General features: G+C 43.0%; 1 protein-coding gene across 1 annotated transcript in view; it reads right to left on the reverse strand.

Moving 5' to 3' along the window:
* The window catches only part of Pon1 (paraoxonase 1), a 25,079-nt gene extending 6,507 nt beyond the window's left edge, over nucleotides 1–18,572 (reverse strand). The window contains exons 1-7 of the mRNA XM_021165211.2: nucleotides 18,210–18,572; nucleotides 11,467–11,537; nucleotides 9,855–9,910; nucleotides 9,304–9,472; nucleotides 5,986–6,112; nucleotides 1,879–2,079; nucleotides 428–509 (exon numbers count right to left, since the gene is read on the reverse strand). Of these exons, the coding sequence (XP_021020870.1) occupies nucleotides 428–509; nucleotides 1,879–2,079; nucleotides 5,986–6,112; nucleotides 9,304–9,472; nucleotides 9,855–9,910; nucleotides 11,467–11,537; nucleotides 18,210–18,283 (780 nt within the window). The 5' untranslated portion in view covers nucleotides 18,284–18,572. The remainder of the gene's footprint in view (nucleotides 1–427; nucleotides 510–1,878; nucleotides 2,080–5,985; nucleotides 6,113–9,303; nucleotides 9,473–9,854; nucleotides 9,911–11,466; nucleotides 11,538–18,209) is intronic.
* Nucleotides 18,573–19,233: the final 661 nt, after the last annotated feature.

Here is a 19,233-nt window from a genome sequence, read left to right on the forward strand (position 1 = left end):
AGAAACACAGAGAGAGAAAAACACAGAGAAAGAGAAACACACACAGAGAGAGAGAGAGAGAGAGAGAGAGAGAGAGAGAGAGAGAAACACACACAGAGAGAAACACATAGAGAGAGACAGAGGCAGAAGAAAAAGGAGTAGCAGGGGTTGAGGAAGAAACTTGGGCAAACAACCCCAGCTTAAAGTCCTCTAGAGTAGAAAGTCTCTGGGTTGCCTAGGTGAGATGCCCTGCTTGCTGTTTTCCATTGTGCCACAGAGTAAAAGTAAACAACAAACACACAATGATACTGATGGCTCCTAACCAATAAGTGGAAAATTGCTTCACACCTACTCAAATTAGAGCATTCCTTTCTCCCTACTTTTAATTTCACAAATCAATTAGAATCTAATTATCACTCGACAAACTTACTGTGTTAATACAGCTTACCTTCAATGGCGTTAAAGTCCAATTAGCGTGCTTTTCATACACATGAATCTTGTGAGCCAGCAATTCAGCTATATAGACATACCTTCAAAGAAGAAAGAGCTCCGTCAAAGTGCTTGAAGTAATGCCAAAAGCTGGGTTGGGAAAAGTTGTATTGGAGTGGAACTTTGCTTAGAAACTAGTAAATGGAATTTATCTCCAAGCAAACTCAGTTCTGAAAGAGCTTGATGAGTCCATAGGGCACACCCTGTTTAATCACAGGAAAAGTCTTTACCTAAGGTTATAGGTACTCATCCTTGATCTGCAGAGAAGGAACCCAATGCCAACATCAGCTCTTACTATTTACATTGTACATTGTTCCCTTTGATTTCTCAACCTAGGGGCAAGCCTAAGGTTCTGCATGTCAGAAGGGAGTAAGGTCGAGCTTTGGGGAGCATCAGGAAATCCTCTTCATGACAGTCCTCTAGTTCAGCCAGAGAAAGTATGAGAGAAGACCAAGAAAAGTCTTCCTTTCTTTCTTTTATGAGCCTGATCCTAACATGGTGACACCATACACCATATAACTTCCTGCTGAGACTAAGCACAGTACATTCTAGAACAGTAAGAGAAGTAGTGTGTTATTACCTTCTGTGGGGATCAGAGACAATATGAAAAACAGAAAACTTCTGACATCACATTTTCTGTATTCCTGATGCTCTGAAATTCTTGGTGATATGAGGTGGGGCATGGATGGATGATGGACAGATTTTTATATGTACATTGATGCTACCCACAGTGTGATGCCCAGACCAATAGTGATCTCTGAACTGTTGCAAAGCCAGCATGAGATAGTACTGCATCACTAACAGTTACATTGCCTCTTTCATACAATAAGTAAGGCGGATTGAAGGAGAAAGATCCTCACAGGCCCATGCATTTGGATGCTTATTCCTTCAGTTGGTGGAACTGTTTGGGAGGAATTAGGAGATGTGTTGGAGAACGTCACTAAGGGCTGGCTTTGAGGTTGGAAAAACCTGGGCATTCCAAGTTAGCACCTTCCCCCACCTCAACATGTAAGCTCTCAGTTACTTCTCCAGCAGCATACCTGCCTGCCTGTTCCTCATCATAGACTCATCTTCTGGGACTGTGAGCCCACAATTAAATGTTTTGTTTTATAAGTTTCCTTGGTTGAACTCTTTACAGCCATAGAAAGGAAGCTAAGAATAAGAGGTGCTGATGAGGGAGAGACCAGGGCCTTGCTTTATATTGTGCTACAAGACCCTTTTCATGATACTGAACCAACCACATACAATGATGACGTATTAGAGAATCCTTTAGTATCAGTAGTGTTGGCGTTTTCTCCATTTTCATCTTACAACACAAGAGATAATCATACTATATAGGAAAGGACTATGTTTTAAAGCTATTTAAGGAGACTCCAAGAAAACTCATTGTGTTCTAGAAAGCACACATACTTGCCATCAAGGGAAATGCCAATGCCATTCGCGAAATCAAACCCTTCTGCTACCACCTGGACTTTATCTGGACTGTAGTACACAACATTGGACCACGACAGACCCAAGTACATTTCCCAGGACCGTAAGTATGGGTCAGCAAAATAGTGATCATTTGTGGCATAAAAGCTCTCAGGTCCAATAGCAGCTATATCGTTGATGCTGCAATTAAAAAAATATATATATGATTATACACAGAGAGGTAGCAGTTGAAAGCAAAAGAAAAAAAAAGCTTGATGAGATGAAATCTTCACACCATCAGAGATAGCCCAGAATCACTACAACGTCAGTTCTAGCGAATTTCCAAAGATAATAATGATTATTAGCACTGAGACATGAAAGTCATATGAGCTGTAGTGTAAATATAGCATTGTGGGGTGTGTGTGTGTGTGTGTGTGTGTGTGTGTGTGTGTGTATTAAGCCTGAGATCATTGTCAGAGCAAGGTGAATCAGCACACACAACACTGACTCCTGTCAATCAACCTTATTTAGCACAGAGTAAAAGCACTGACCCCTGTAGTTTTAGCATTGTTAGCTATTATGATATAGGGGAAGATCAACCCTTTTGCATGTTTGGGGGCCTCAGTTTCCTTCTCAGTGACGGAAGGATGATGGTCTCTTGTGTTGGCCATAAAGTTCTGTGCCTCTTAACTGAAGGAGCCTGTGAGCAAGAATGTTCAGAAATGGCTGTCTGGCTCTTTTCTCTCTGATTAGCATTCTCTCTGTGCTGCTGAAAATGTAAGATATATGAGTCTATTTTTCAAGCTTTAATAGGTACAATAGCAAACACATAAGTGACTCATTCCTTGCTGATTGAGGTGACGGAAGTTCCCCGGCGGGGGGCAAGAGCTGAGAGAAAATTATCCTTGCTCTACTGCAGAGCATATAGTGGGAAAGGCATCAGCTGTGACGCAGCCAGCTCAGGAGAGAGGGAGATGGGGCTCAGAGCCTCAGTTTCTCATCTGTAAAGAGAGCTTAAACGATTCTCCCCTCAACGTTGCACGGCTCATTAGGAGAGCCTATGGTCCCGAATCTCAACTGTGGCATCACAGTGGGAATTACAATGAGCCAGTGCTGTCGGCTTTGCAGGGAGCCAGACGCACGAAGTCTTCCATCCACAGCCGCTAGTATTACCGCAGTGGAAGAACAAAGCCCACGGAGTTATGATGAGTCTGTGCAGGTTTCGGACAAAAACTGACAAGCTGCTGCCACCTCTCTTTTAAAAGCAGATTTTAGAAATTAGTATGCTGTTCTCCATTGAAACGGAGCAGATGGGAGTGGTTTGGAGTAATAGCTTTGAAATTTGATATACTGTTTGAATCTGAGTCTGCCTCCTATCCTCACCACGTGGGGCCACAGCATATCACCCATCTTTAAGCCAGTTCCTGAAACTCAGTGTTCTTTCTGTAGCTTGGCATGTTGGGTAAAGATTAAATGAAACTGTAAGTGTGAAAACCTTGCCATACTGTCTCGTATGCATAAAGGACCAATAATAATAGTCAGGATGTTGTTATTAACATGATTAGCTTACAACAGATTTAGTAATTCAGAGATGCATACCATAAACAACCCTATAATATGAGGTGAGAAATGTACATGGTAATCTTTGTGTGCAGAGAGCCAGATTCTAGTTAACTGTGGAGCCCTGGTTGCTTGCAATCTAGCTCTATGCTGCCAATACAGAATATTTTCACAACTGGCCCAGAAAAAAAAAATACATTCCTATTCTGTAAAACCGGAAACACTTGAGTTGCCCAATATTAAATGGTAACTAAAGAATAATAATTTTTGTAATTTCTTGTTACTCCGAGTACCAGCTCTGGCTATAAGCTAATCCCAGCTACATTAATGGCTGAAGTTGTCATCTCAGGCAACAGCACAGAGAGACCAGGTCTTAAAAACAATTAAATCCACATGTGGCATATAAAGCTAATGCCAACTTATGGAGCTGCTCCCAGACAGTCAGTGACATATGTGTTTAAGGCACAGCACCTGACTGTAGCTGAGACTCCATACACTCTTACTGTTACCAGCATTGCCTCAGCGTTTCCATTTTCCATGTTTTTCTCTGAATTTTTTTTTGGGGGGGGGTGGTTCTTTAGATACTCAATGGCCTCATTCTGGCTGAGATTAGAGACATGTGCCATCATGCCTGCTTCACGTGGGCTTGTGCTGGGCATTGAACCCAGGGTTTTGTGTATGCTGGACAAGCACTTTTTCAACTGATGAACACCCCGTCTCCTAAAAGACACTTGGATAGAGACTTCTACCTTTAATCTACCTCTAACCTATTCTTGCTATGTGAATCTTATCCTAAGTATGCAGAAAACCTGGGCTTTGACTCCTACTTGGACAATAATGGATTAGTTAAGCTTTATTCAGTAACTTGACTGCTTCCCACTTTGCTTCCTTGTCTTCCACCCTGCTAGTGAGGAGGGAGAGGAGACACACAGGTCTACTAGAGAGTGTCTACTAGATGCCAAGACTTTGCTAATGGGCTGCAACAAATTCAGATCTAAATCTGCAAAAACCAAGGTGGATGAATGCTGTTCTTAAACTATACAAGAAGATGCAGGACTTCTAGAAGACCATAATAAAAGTTATAAAAGTTAGTTAGGGAGATAGTACTAGATTCTCTTAAGTCTTTCACTGGCCCCATGACCACTTCTTCATAGGCAAAGTGAAAAGGTTGATGGTTGGGGTTGGTCTGATTCTCTGTATACAAATGCCAAATTCCAACCCCCAAGATCTGGTTGCCTTCAGACAAGCAAATGCTCATGTATAATGGCCCGTGTTGTATAAACCTTGCTCCCCAATTAAAAGTTGTTGGTTAAATTAAAGTGGCTATAGCCAATTATTGGGGAGAGTAGAAGTAGGCGGGGCTTCAGTTATCAGGCTGCAAAGTCGCAGGTAAGGACCATGAAGAGAAAAAGGAGGATGAAAGAGGAGGAGGAAGAGAAGGAGAAAGAGGAGGAGGAGGAGGAGAAGAAGGAGAAGGAAGAGGAGGAGAAGGAGGAAGAGAAGGAGGAAGAGGAGGAGGAGGAGAAGGAGGAGGAGAAGAAGAAGAAAAAGAAGAAGAAGAAGAAGAAGAAGAAGAAGAAGAAGAAGAAGAAGAAGAAGAAGAAGAAGAAGGAAGAGGGAAGGATGAAGGAAGGAAGGAAGGAAGGAAGAAAGAAAGAAAGAAAGGAAGGAAGAAAGGAAGGAAGGAAGGAAGGAAGGAAGGAAGAAAGAAAGAAAGAAAGAAAGAAAGAAAGAAAGAAAGAAAGAAAGAAAGAAGGTGAGCGAGCAAACAGGAGGTCCCCATTAGATGTGATGGACCAAGGAGCAAGTGGCTGAGTGAAATGATCCCTGAGGACCGACTGATGGAGCAGAAACAACCCAGGGGAGATTCAAGCAGCAAGCACAGGAGGACCTCAGCTAGGAATTAGCCAATAAAGCATATAGAAACATAGTTTGGGCCTGATTCATTCAGTATTTATGCTAAGCTGACTAAATAAGTCCATAGGCATCTGCCTGAATTATTGGTGGGCTAGCCAGGTCATGTGAAAAACTATAGAGTTAATTAAATACTGTTTACAGCAACAGATTTATTTTGTGTTGGGTTGACCTGTTGAGATCCTCAGTTGTCTAGTTTTCCCATGTGTTATATTGCCCAGGAATCTAACATGGAGCCAAATATTCCCACTAATGTGCAAAACCCACCAGTAGTATATACAGTGCAGAGATGTATAAGATGCCCTGTGTTTGGAAGGCTGCTCTTTTGCATATGAGTCTGAAAAATCACAAAATTCACTCTCTGAGATTGTTCTTGTAAAAACACCTTTTAAACAATTTCTTGGGATGATTTGAATAAAGATACAGAGGATAGGAGATCTGCTAGTGTCCACCCAGAACAAGGAGGATGGAGGAAGAAAGGAGTGAGCCCACTCTTAGGGTTCCAGAGTCTCAAAGCATTCTGAAGAAGAGCAGACAGAAGAGTTGAATCTGCCCTGGCCAAGAAGAAAAACTAACTGTGGCCGAGCCATCTTCCTCTGTTAAGGGAATTGTACATACAGAGCACCTCAGTACCTAGGCAGAAGTTCATGTGTGATGGTTTTCAGATGCAAGAGTGAACTTTCTTCTTCTTGAAATTTAAATACCTCCACAGTGGACGAGGAGTCTGGATGGTTTACCACCAGTAGGTACACAGTGTTATCTGAGAGGAGACAGAAAAACAAAACTGGAGGCATTAGCAAAGCTCTCAGCTGTCACTTATAGCAATTTCCACCCACCTCCAGTGAATACTTAGCATGTCAGGTGGATGGAATATTTTCATCTTCAGAGAGAAAATCATGCGTGATTACCCCTAAGAAAAGTGGCTAAAGGAGAAGCTAGTGACAGGCTCTGCAGACTCACAACTTCACAGGAGAGAAAACAACTGAACTTTAGAACAAACATCACCACCATCGAAACTCCAGCAACAAGCTCTGCAGACTCACAACTTCACAGGAGAAAAACAACTGAACTTTAGAACAAACATCACCACCACCGAAACTCCAGACAGCTTGTTAAGCGTTGACAGTTCAAATGATCGTCACAGGATACCAAGCTGGGGTAAAAGGACTGAGGGTGTGGGAGCTGGACTAGATGCTGTGCCTGCTTGTAATTTACACATTGCATAGCGAGCTTGCCTGCAGTTTACACAGTGGAAGATGACAAATGCCTTAGGAAGGATGTCAGAGAGAGACAGACAGACAGAGAGAGAGAGACATAGAGAGAGAGAGGCAGAGAGAGAGAGACAGAGACACAGAGAGAGACAGAGACATAGACATAGACACAGAGACAGACACAGAGATAAAAACAGAGAGGAGGGAAGTTAGACATAAAAAAGTTAGACCACCTTCTAAGTGGTCAAGAAGGTATGCGGTAACACTTGAAACCTCTGACATATATCAAAATGGTATTTAAAGAAACTGGTACGTTGTTAAGCAGGTGTGAACAGAAAAGCTAACTCAGATGCACGTATTTTTAATTCGTGTTAGATTTAAGTACTGAAAAGAGATAGTGTAATATGATGAAGAGTCAGTGGATAATTTAGAGTCTTATAATGATCAGGGACCTTCTTTCCAACAAGATGGTATTAGAGCAGAGACCGACAAGAAGCGAGAGTAAACCAAGTGTATATCTGGAGGAATTCATGTTAAGGGAAGAGCATATGCCAAAGCCCTGAGGCAAGAGATTCCTTAATAGTGAAGCTGTGGTTAGAGCCAAGAGAAAAAAAAGTGGGCGAGCTAGGGCGGCAGAGGGAGAGGACCATGAGTGTTCTTTCGGGGCATTGGGTAGGATCTAGGTTTAATCATTAGGGACCATGAGCAAGAAAAAAACATGTCCTGAGGCTACAGCAGAAACTCTGGTATAGGAAGAGTAGAATGCATGTTATCAGAATAACACTAACCAAAAAAAAAAAAAAAAAAAGACAGGAAGACAGGAAGGGACAGGAAGGGACAGGAGAGCCATCTGACAGGAAGAATCAAAAGTCCCTGGGGGAGGGATCCCCAGACAAAAGTGGGGATTAAAACCAGAATTCATATTGTATGCAGGAGATTCGACCTCTAGAAGTTGACCCTCAAAAATGTGTATAGAGGATTCACGTATAAGAGAGTCACCCTGGAATTGCTTGAAAACAGAAAAAAGTGAACCCCTTCCTTATATCCATGCAGAGTGGAGATGCTCGAGAGGTCTCACACAACTGAACCCCAAGAACCCCCAAAGTGGATCTAAACTCACAGACACAAAAAGAAACCCAGGACACAGTGCTGAAAATGACAGCTACCTACAAAAAGGTCTGCTAATACTATACCAATTTTATTTTTTTTTAAAGTATATAGATACCAAACACTGTATTTCTTTACACTTAAATTATTTTGAGAAGAAAATAAAGTGGCAAAGATTGGTTGAGCGGATAGAAAGATCATTGACAAATATATACATAAGCACACACACACACATAATCGTTGTTTGACATTTTCAGTTGAAAGAAATCAGCAGAGAGGTACACAAACAGAAGTATCCATGAAGAGCCTTCAGAAGAAGGACTGAAGATCTAAAGGGAAAATAATATTAATAACCTATATTTGGGAGCATTCTCCTAGAATATAGGCACAGACACTGGTATTAGTTTGAAATGAGTGAAAGACAGAAATAAGGAAAGAGGCAGAAGTGTCAAGCTGATGTATGAGGGACTGACTGCTCAAAGCGTTTCAGTGATGGAGGAGGGGGAAGCTATCAGGGAGCAGAAGCTGCATCCAGAAGCAGGAATGGGGGGTGTGTGGAGGGGGAGTGATGTTCTTGAAGGAGAAAATGGGTAATAGAAAAAGAGAAGGGGGAGAAGGAAGGGAGAGAGGGGGAGAAGAAGGGAGGGGTGGAGGGAGGGGAGGAGGGAGGGAGGAACAAAGAGAGGAAGAGGGGGGACGGAATGGAGATCGTGAGCATCAATGGTCCTGTCTGCTGCCCCAGCCACACTTAAGCCAGCAGAAGTCAGTTCTCTGGGTTTGAAGCTAGTATGTTGGAGATTTTACATTTCCCAGTTGTTTCTGTATGCAACTGGATTGGAGAATAATTACAGCACAAAGGAAAAGGCACCAAACAGAATGGGAATGACAGTGGATAAATGCATCGTGGATGAGAACATGCAGCTAGGACATCCACATGAAAGCCAGCATTTGAACAGTGAGCACCCAGCCAGAGTAGGGCCCAGTTGAGAGAGCTGTGCAGGAAAGCACCGAATCTACTGTAGAGCTAGGACTGCAAATGCTTGCATCTTCTTTCAACTGTTTAACACGGGGAAAATATTGCAATTAAAGCTGAATAGGTAACTATTTCGTAGACATAATAGGAATGTTATTTTATAAAATTGATGGCTTCAAAAGTCTCAAATAATTGGCATTTTCAAGTATTGAAATGATTTTTAACATGGTTTACTTAACATTGGTGCTGTGGTGGTTTGAATACACTTGGCCCATGGGGAGTGGTACTGTTAGGAGGTGTGGCCTGGTTGGAGGAAGTTTGTCACTGTGGGGGTGGGCTTTGAAGTCTCATATATATGCTCAAGTCTAGCCAAATACAGTCTCTCCTGACTGCCTTCTGGTCAAGATCTAGAACTCCTTCTCCAGAACTGTGTCTATCTGGACACTGCTATGCTTCCTGCCATGATGATAATGGACTGGACCTCGGAACCTGTAAGCCAGGCCCAATTAAATTCTTATAAGAATTGCCTTGGTCATGATGTCTCTTGAGAGCAATGGAAACCCTAGGACAAGTAAGGTCAAAATCAACAAAAATTATTCATGATTTACCTTTGGTAGGATAAGGAGAAATATACACAATTAATTTAATATTAATTATTACCTTCATCTGTGAATGTACTAATCCCATGAGGGTTAAATGAAGATATATCCAATGTATTTCCTATAATTTCTAACTCTGATACTGCTGGCTCCTTCTTGTTCAAGTCCATCAGAAGTATTTTTCCAGGCTTACTGGGATCGAAACTTTTTATTCCAGGATACTTTAGCCCCTTAAAAGAATAGTAGAGAAAAAACAGGCATAGCATAGATATTTCAAGAGCTGAGAGAGGTGCTGACTAACCATGTGTCCACTCTGACTGCCCTGTGCCATAGATGACTGCAGGTCTACCTCTTAACTTACTGACTTGTGTGACAGGCCCCCCAAAACACTCTGGAAGCAACTGGCTCCTCTATGATTATCCCACACACACCTCCTGTCACCTTCATCCACGTCTTATGTGTACACATCACAACTGCCATTCCTACAACACAGTAAGATGGCTGCCCATCTCATTTGAATGTGGACACTGGTATACAGAAGACCCAAGGAAAACTTATATTGTTAGTCCCAGAATATGTTCAAGAATATAATCAATGTCAACAAACACTCACAGTGCTAAAGAAAGTTAGTCCATTAGGCAGAATCTCTAAGTCTTCAGCACCCGTCTCTGTAGAGAAGGTAAGAAAGAAGATATATCGTTTCAAACGTGGTGCAGGAAGCGGAGGATCCTTTAGTTACCTCATCTTGCTTGAAAATGGGTCTCTGTCTTAACATTTGTTTGCTAGGTTCCTAATGAGTTCTTTCACTCAAATTCATGAATGTGATCATAAGAAAAACAAAGAATTATTTTTTTTATATTTCTTTATTTATTTTAGGCAGAGTTTGTGTTACCTGGGCCTCAACTTCACTTTGTAAACTGAGCATGGCCTTGATCCTGGCTGTCCTAGGTGAAGGGATTACAGACACATACCACCTTGATTACATGGAATTTATAAAAATACCAATATCGTCAACAAGCACAATGGCCATTTTTACTTCAAATCAATGGCTTTTATCTCGTAATTGAGATCTCTCATATATTGTCCATGGAAAGCCACAGAATATAAAACAGGTATGATCGTTTGGAAAGAGCTTGGTATTCACCTGAACTTGTAAACTCCAAATGCATATGCTGTGTCACAGCTCCAAAACAACTATCTGAAAAGGATGCTGGAAGTACATGCAGGCTCCAAATGTATGCTTCAAGTGGGAATACTTTGCTGATACCTGGGAGCATGCACTTGCTAAGCATAAATACCAATAAAATATCTCTTCAAGTGAACTACTGTTTAAATATACTTAATCTTTAAATTGTTCAATTAATATAGAGACAAATGAAGTGTTTGGTTTTGTCATATTCTCAATATGTGTGTCTATTATTCTAATACTCAGGGATATTTGACAACAACATTATACTTTCCTAGAAAAAGTGTTGTGCTATGAGATATCTGCTCACGCTTAAGAATCTAAATGACTCTTCTTGGGTAGCCTTCTGGCCTATAGGCATCTCAGACAAATAACTCCAAAAGCAAAAGCCAACAACCATGGCCCACTCTAAACACAGAAAAACTGGACCTCAAATGAGTTGACCTTCAATAACAAGTCACAGGGTTGGGCTCTGGGATGCTCTGAGTAGGTTAGCAGGAGTCGCCACTCCTCCACCTCTTTATCTTTCCTGACAGGTCTTGCCTCCCAGGATGGAGACCAGTAATTATCTTCACAGCGATCTCTGTAGCTAGATATCAGTCTATTCCCCCAGTTCTGCCTAATGAGATCCAAGGGGAAATGTGCTGAGAACTTCTGGGAAAGACTCTCCTCTCCAACACTCAAAAAAAGTACACAAGAAAACGTCTTGTGACAAATGAGAGAGTTCATTAAAGAATTACTCTTTATTTTAGCATTTATATCATTCTTCCCTCTCCCTTTTGCCAGCTCCTTAGGTGTGCCATCACAAAGCCATTGTTCTAGCTATATGTTCTGTTGACCAAACGATACCCAATCAAACTGAAACTTCTTGGTAATATGCCCATGGAGTCGAGTAATCAACTCCTGACTCCATATTACTCTCCTGGTTCAATGTTGTAATTTTGAACAAAACTGAACTGGCACATTAAGAAAATATATATAGTGATAAAATTTTTTGCATTTAAAATTTGATGCTTCATCGTCTATCCATATACATACCGATTCCTTTAACTAAATTACAGTTAGGAAGTTCTACTGGCGTTACTTCACGGAAAGCATTTAATCTTGTTCTGGGAGGGAGAAAATAATAAAATACACATTATAAATTCAGAAGGTAGACTTAAGGTGCAAAAGTAAGCCCCCAGAGTTCTCTCCGAGTGTCTTTTACCTTGAATTAGTTAGCATTCCTGGGCAATTGAATCTTTAAGACCAGTGGGGACTTAGGAGTATAACACAGAGTTGAACAAAGGTTTTTATGTTCAGAACAGGGCAGATGCACAAAGAAGCATGTGGTGTCCCCCAGGCTCTGTGCACTGCGGCAATGACAGGGACTATTTCATCGGCTGTATCCGGATTCCACTGTGGAAATGTAGGTTGAATATGTCACAAATGTCCCAGAGCTGCTCAGAGGAAGGGGTTGCTATTTCTCCAAACATGTAAACTTTAAATACATTCATAGTTACAAATCAACGAAACATTGGTATCCTGATAGAAGCATAGACAATTCCAAATGCTTACATTAAAATTGGGATGCCTTCCATGTAATTCAAGAATATACATTCTCCCACCTTCCTGTTCTGTCTAGCTCTGTAGCCCAGACATGGTGCTTGTTTTTCAGCTATGATACTCAACAATGCAGATGTTAAAAAAAAGTATTTACAACTTCAGTAAATCATATCCAAGGCCAGCCTGTGAAAAGGCATCGCACACAGGTGGGCAAGCATCTAGGCACACACATGTGCACAGAGGCAGGGAAACAGCTTCTTGAACTCTGAGGACATAAGCGTCACTGGGGGATAGTTGAGTGAAGGACAAAGGAAAAGTGAACAGATGTGAGAAGGAGACACCAGCAGGCTCCTGCACGGAGCAAAGCCATTGATGTGCCATTTGAAAGAAGCAGACTACCATGTTGGCACAGCTGGGAGATCAAAACAACAAATTATGCAGTTCCCAAAAAAATGACACAGTATATAGTTTTAATAAGTACTGACAGTTATCCAAGAGTCCCTGAAATTATCGTGTGGCTTGTGGTAAGCTGCAATCTTCTCTTCTTACCTTCTTGGCAATTTAGTTTCTCAGAACGTGAGCCAGGAGTGGGTGAAAAAATGTATAAAACTCTACCTCACCATGACTGAGAATGCAAAGGATAACGAAAGTTGAGAACATGTTGCTTCAAAAAAAGTTGAGGTATTTCTACCCTCGTGCTATTGGCTATCAATGTCACGGTCTAGGGCCATCTGGACTAATAGGGGACAGGTGCCGCCAGGTATCTCCTTCATGAGAGCGGCCGAGTTTGTCCTCAAACACGGCCAGGATGGAAGCCACTGGCATGGATGATAGAAAAAAGGACATGATCAAATAGATGGGCCAAAGTCAAGGCTGTGCTCCCTCAGTGAAGGAAACAGCTTAGAAAGCCCCCACCAGAGAAACTGCAATCTATCCCTTGACTTAGGACACTGAGAAACATTTCAGAAATGGAAAATTAAAAAAAAAAGTCAGACTGCAATTTGACATTGTCACCGTAAATGCTTATGGCAGTGCAATAAAAGGAAAGCGGTCCAGCGATGGCTTACAGACTTTTCAGTCCGAGATCCCAATCATGAAAAGCATTTTAGATGGTGCAAGCAGACAGCATGTGTGCACAACCCTGCCAGCAGCAGCAGCAGCAGCAGCAACAACAACAACAACAACAACAGCACACTTGAAACAAGCTTCACAAAGCAATCCACTAGTCCTAGGGGTCCGGGCTTTTCCTTTGCTTCGTGAGGGATTGAAATCAGGGCTCTGCACAATATCGGCTCTGCCACACTTGACCTTTGAGCTATATCCCTGACCCCACGTGGTAATTTTTTAATTCTTGTTTTGTTTTGTTTTTCCAGTTCCAATCAATTTAAAGATATTGGTCATGACTTATCAAACTTATTTTGTGACCCATCACTAGGAAAGACACTGTTCTTGGAAGAATGTGCAGTGACTGTTTCTAGGGCTCCTCGATGAAGTAAAGCATGGGTTCAAAATATTAAGGGCAGAGGTCATGACAAAAGGCAGAGGGGCAGGCAGAGAGGGGTTTTAAGCATGTGAAAACATTGAATGTGTCGAAACTTGTGGAAGGAGCCAGTGACATGTCTTTTTCCAGTCAAAGTACACAAGAAGAATAAAGTGAGACCTGGTTCACAAGGTCCATTAAATATGCAAAGTTTACACAGGACAGAGAAAGGCCAGTTGGCTCATCTGTTCTCAACAGACTAATCCCAGCCTCAGAGTGGGCAAGAAGGCGGGAACTCTGTGCCCCATTCCTCTGGGTCCACGTTTATGACTCAGACAAGACAAAACTCAACAGGATGTTATTGATACTACAGTTCAGGTCCTACACGTGCCCCTTTTAGCCCTCCCTTGTGTGTTTGTTTCCCTAATTACAGATGGCTAAGATTACAAATCTGAAGTAGCTAAGCCAAGGTTGGAACACAAACATGAAAGCAAATCTACAGTCAAGCCTCTCACTAGGCACAATTTACAGATAACTCGACTGCAGGGACAAAGAAGAAGCACTGGACACATGTCTGCCTCCGGTGTCTATCTAGCTCTCAGCTTTAAGGCTGTTCTCTGATGATCAGGAAATATCATGTCAAGGGCAAATGTTCTGGGTCTCATAGGTAAAGTTCAATGGCTGAGATACGTCCCTGATTCCAAGACCTCTGAAGTCCATCCAGAATTCACATAAACTTTGCTATGAGCTGTTCTGTACAAATAGACACTGGATCCCTGCCAAAGCACACTAGGCTCTTAAGCTACGTTGGCACTCTGTGGACCCAGGTACTTCCATTTGTGCTACCAGCCTTTCCTCATTCGTTCTGGATCTCTCTATGAAGGCTACTGTGTGCTGAATCCCACACTAAGGTCACTTCCACGTACTCCCTCACTTAATCCTTCAAACAGTTTTTAAAATAAAGATTCATGGTTTACAGGCTAGGAGCATAGCTCAGACAGAGGTCTTACTTGGGATATTCAAGGTCCAGTGTTCAGGGTTCAGTTTCCTCTCTCTCTGTCTCTCTGTCTCTCTCTGTGTCTCTGTCTCTGTCTCTGTCTGTCTCTTTCTCTCTCTCTCTCTCTCTCTCTCTCACACACACACACACACACACACACACACACACACACACACACACACACACACACATTTACCTTGTTCCATATGTAAAAGAAAATCAAACACCATCTCATTCAGATGTGATCTCTTAACTTAAAAGGTCCCACCAGATATGAATGAGGCGTCATGATACAAAGCACTCTGCTCCCCGCTTCTTTATACCCTTGCATCAGCCCACATTCTTTATACCCTTTATTCTTTATACCCTTGCATCAGCCCACATTCTTTTCTCTACTTTGAATGTGCTTTACTTCATCACCCACAGCTTCTTTCTGCCTTCCAAAGCCTCCCGTGGTCTTCTGTGATGGGATCCGTAGCTCCTTCACTCATTTTCATGGACCATGACACACATGCCTACCAAGTTCCTGGTCATGCTGCTTTTCAATAATTGGGTTTGGATCTTGTTGCTTCCTAATGCCACACCATACTGAGCCTCTGGTGCACAGAGCGGAGACTCAGATGGCTGCTGAATTGTTCTATGGTACTATTACACTAGTGCATCAGACAGAGAAGAGGGTATAGATACACTGAGGGGGGCCAGCAGGGATGAAAAGCAATTAAGCCTTAGTCTGTCTATCACAAGAATTATGATAATATTGAAATGTTATATAACCTATCCCCACAGGCTCATTTGTGGGAGGTGTGGTCTCAGAGAGAGGTGTGGTCTCAGTGCAGTGATCAGAGGCAGAATTTTAGAAAGTGACTGGGTTGTGATGGAGTTTATTTAATCAATAGAGTAATGCTTTCATGGATCCATAATTGAATGACTCTTTGGAGATCACAGACACTATGCTAAGGAAAGTAGGGTTGGGTTGAAGGAAGTGGACCACTGGGCCTAGCTTTGCAAATCTGTCCTTCTCTCAGGCTTTTTACTCTGATTGGTTCTCTCTGCTTCAAGGCCATCACGTGATAAGTAGCTCTCTATCACCTGCTCTTGATACCTCACCTCATGCTGTTCTCCTTTACAGCAGCACCACAGCCATGGACCAGCCCCAATGGGCTTCAACCTCCAAAACTTTCAGCCAAACAAGTCACAAGAAGTCAGACAAACACACCAATAACTTATCAGTAGGCTCTTCTGGTGGATTTTGAGATCACATATGGCTTATTATCTGTCTAAATTTATAAATCCTACTGGGATGCGTGTTATCTTCTCTTAAGTTTTAGGAGAGAAACAGGCTGGAATGTTTCTTGGCATTAACATCATATGAGGAATTGAAAGTTGCAGAAACAAGGTCTTGTCCATGTTGCCAGTCATCCACCATCCTCACTGCCTAGGATGAGTGTGAGGTAGCAGAGATACGTTGAGGAATTCATGCTAAACTGTCACTCCCATCCAAAGAAGGAAACACGGAGACCTTACATGTCATGGTAGTAAATCTCAGAAGGAGTCTCTTTGCTTCTCCACATCACACATCCTCAAGAAGTGTTCCGTGTTGTTCTGGGTGTTCTCTAGACTTGTATGATCTATAGCATGAGAAGCTACATGCCAGATCTGACTACAAGGGTGAACCAGAACCTTTTTGATTTCTTCTTCTCTGCCTCTCCCACATCATGAAATTCTCCAAGGTGTAGGATGGGACTGCACAGATTCTGTGACTTGCCTTCAACTCCTGATGTATAGGCCAAACCCCTGCTTGCAAGTAATCAAATCCTGCAGAATATATCTATTCTGAGGGAGAGCTTCCCTTGATACCCAGATACATCAAAGTCATGTCTTTTTTTCTTTCCTGGCCAGGTTCATGACCAGAGTCTCATGTGCCTTTTCTCCAAAATAGGGGTAGGTCATTATTCATCCCCCAGGCTTTCTGGCTCTGGGTCCAACATGGAAGAGGGGAGGGGTTGAGTATCCCCTCCAGAAGAGCATACAAGTATCCTGGGGTGGGGAAATTTCCGTAGTAATACTGGTCTGATTCAACCATGTAAAGTGGGGCCTAAGACTTAGTATATCCAGAGAGGTTTTGGGTACCCCTCAGGCCCTTAGATCCTCTTGTGTGTTGAGCCTTTGGGGTTTCTAGAAAGTTGATATTGTTTCCCTTCCTTCACCTGCCTGGAATTTCCTGGGATTCTGCACACATTCCCAATTTAGAACTTAACTAATTTTTACATATTTAAAAGCCCAAAGTTTGACAAGGTAAAAACCCAAATCCGGCTATAGAGATGGCTCAGTGGTATCTCATCTCTGTGGTATTCTCACCACTGGGACCCATATAAAAACAGGGCACAGCAGTGTACGCCTGTAATTCCAGCATTGCAAAGCAGAGACAGGCAGATTTCAAGGCTCCTTGACCAGTCAATCAAGGCAGTCAGGGAGCCCCAGGCTCAGTGAGAGACCTTGCCTCAAAAATGATGAAGATAGTGAAGGAGGAAGATTCCCAAGACCAATACATGATCTCCTCAGATCTCCTCAGGTCCTCACATGAGCAGGTGCAGCTGTACACACACACACACACACACACACACACACACACACAAACACACACACACACACACACACTTTTCCAAGCTCAAACACTTTTCTTAGATTTTACGATTTAAGAAGTAATAATTACACAACCCAACTCTGTGTGGAGGATTCTAATTAGTGCATAAGATCATATAATTGTTTGTTTCCAAATAGTCCATGCTCATTAATTTTTTACTTCAGAGTAAATAACACAAGAGTATTGACTAAGACTTTTGCAGGAGGATGGTGTGTAGACTTTGGACCCTCATAAAGGGTTATCATAAAACTTCTTATATATCTTTAGCCTCCTACCCATTAACACTCTGGTGGGTTCCTAAATTCTTTCAAGGGAAGCAGGAAATAATACCACTGAATAGCTACTGCATTCCAGGCTTCTTGTTAGTAGTTTTCTATGTATGGTACCATGGCTGGTTTATTGGAGCACTCAGTGGTTAGAGATGCAGTGTTGTGCCCAAGATAGCTTGATCAAAGCAAAGCCAGACAAGCAGTGGAGTTCATGATGCCCCTTACCTCAGCCCAGCACCCACTGGAACATGTAGGCTACCCCAGGGATCAGTTGCTCCCGGTGGGCCAGTTATAAGCAGTCTTTCTGTCTATTTCCTTAGTGGAATCTCAGATTGAGATTCTCTAAGCCAAGAAGGTTTACTACATCTAGTACTACATCTTTTTCACTAATGTATTGACTAGCAAACTAACTCCATCCCCCAATACACACACACACACACACACACACACACACACACACACACACACACACACACACACACACACACACACACACACACACACACACACACACACACACACACGCTCACACACACACACCAGTCTGGTATTTGGCATTTATTTTTTAAAGCCAGGTTAAAAAGTGACTGTAGCTAGGCACACAGACCTTGCTGACATATTATTTGTGTACCCTGACCCTCTAGCTCTCAGACACAGGGCAGGTTTTTAAGAAGCACAGGGAAGACTGACAACATCTATGAGGCACTCTGACATGTGCATCCTACCCAGTGCCTATAGATTTAAAGAGCCAGGAGGGGTGTGGAGGAGCTCCTGGACCTCCTGGACCTGCAGGGGAAGGAACCACGTGCCTGCAGCCCTCACCCCAACCACCCCAACACAACTTACTGATAGGAAGACCGATGGTTCTTGTAAAGTGCCAACACCAGTCCCACGAGGGTGAGTGCTAGCAGCTTCGCCATGGCCTGAGACAGATAGACAGGCTGAGGATGAACAAGTGCAGCAACGCTGGTCAGTCCTGAGACCTGCAGCCCCGTGGCTCTTACAACTCTGGATTGGCCGGCCTGAGCCCGTCTGAGGCCCGCCCCCGGGCGCCACAGCTCCAATTTAGCCAGAGTCCTCCAGAGGCACTCTGCTGGCTAGGTGCTTCATTTCCCTCATCTACCCAACCCATCCCCCAATTATAAGGCGAGAAAAGGCAGACATAAACTGGTCTGGAGGGGATTAAGCAAGCAGGAGGAAACAGAGAGCCCTGGGAAAAAATGTGCCAGGAGGGTGAGCCCTTCGCTTTGTGCCAGGAACTAAGTAAATAAACAAACAAAGCAGTTCTAATCCTTGTGGCTCAGAGGGGTTCGCCATGATAACAGCCAATTGAGAGCACAGAAAAGAGTGCCAAGGTCAGAAGCCCTAAGGTGCAGGCTGTCCTCACCAGGAGGCCCACACACCCGCAGCCTCGCAGCCTCGCAACACCAGCATTTCAGAACATCACCTTCTCCCAGTGCCGCTTCTAAGTTCCAGCTCCCCAAGACACAATATTCCACCATTCAGCATCCCTCTTATGTGGCTGAGGTTTATTGAGTGCCAGCTATGTACCAGGCACTGTTCAAGATGCTAAGAGACATGACAAGTCTCTATGGAGCTTACATCAAGTGAGGGGAGTCAAAGAAATCATCTCTGTGGAGGCCAGTGCGGCTGCGCAGAATGCACCGGTACTTGCTGCCAAGCCTACCAACCTGAACTCCATGACTAAGACTTGTGTGGTGGAAGGAGGCTTGACTTCCGCTGCTTGTCCTCTGACTTTCTCATGTGCGTGTAAAGATGCGCGCATGCACGTGAGTGTACACACACACACACACACACACACACACACACACACACACACACACACACACACACACACTTTTCCAAGCTC

The sequence above is a fragment of the Mus caroli genome, chromosome 6 (assembly GCF_900094665.2).
Source record: "Mus caroli chromosome 6, CAROLI_EIJ_v1.1, whole genome shotgun sequence".
Lineage (NCBI taxonomy): Eukaryota > Metazoa > Chordata > Mammalia > Rodentia > Muridae > Mus > Mus caroli.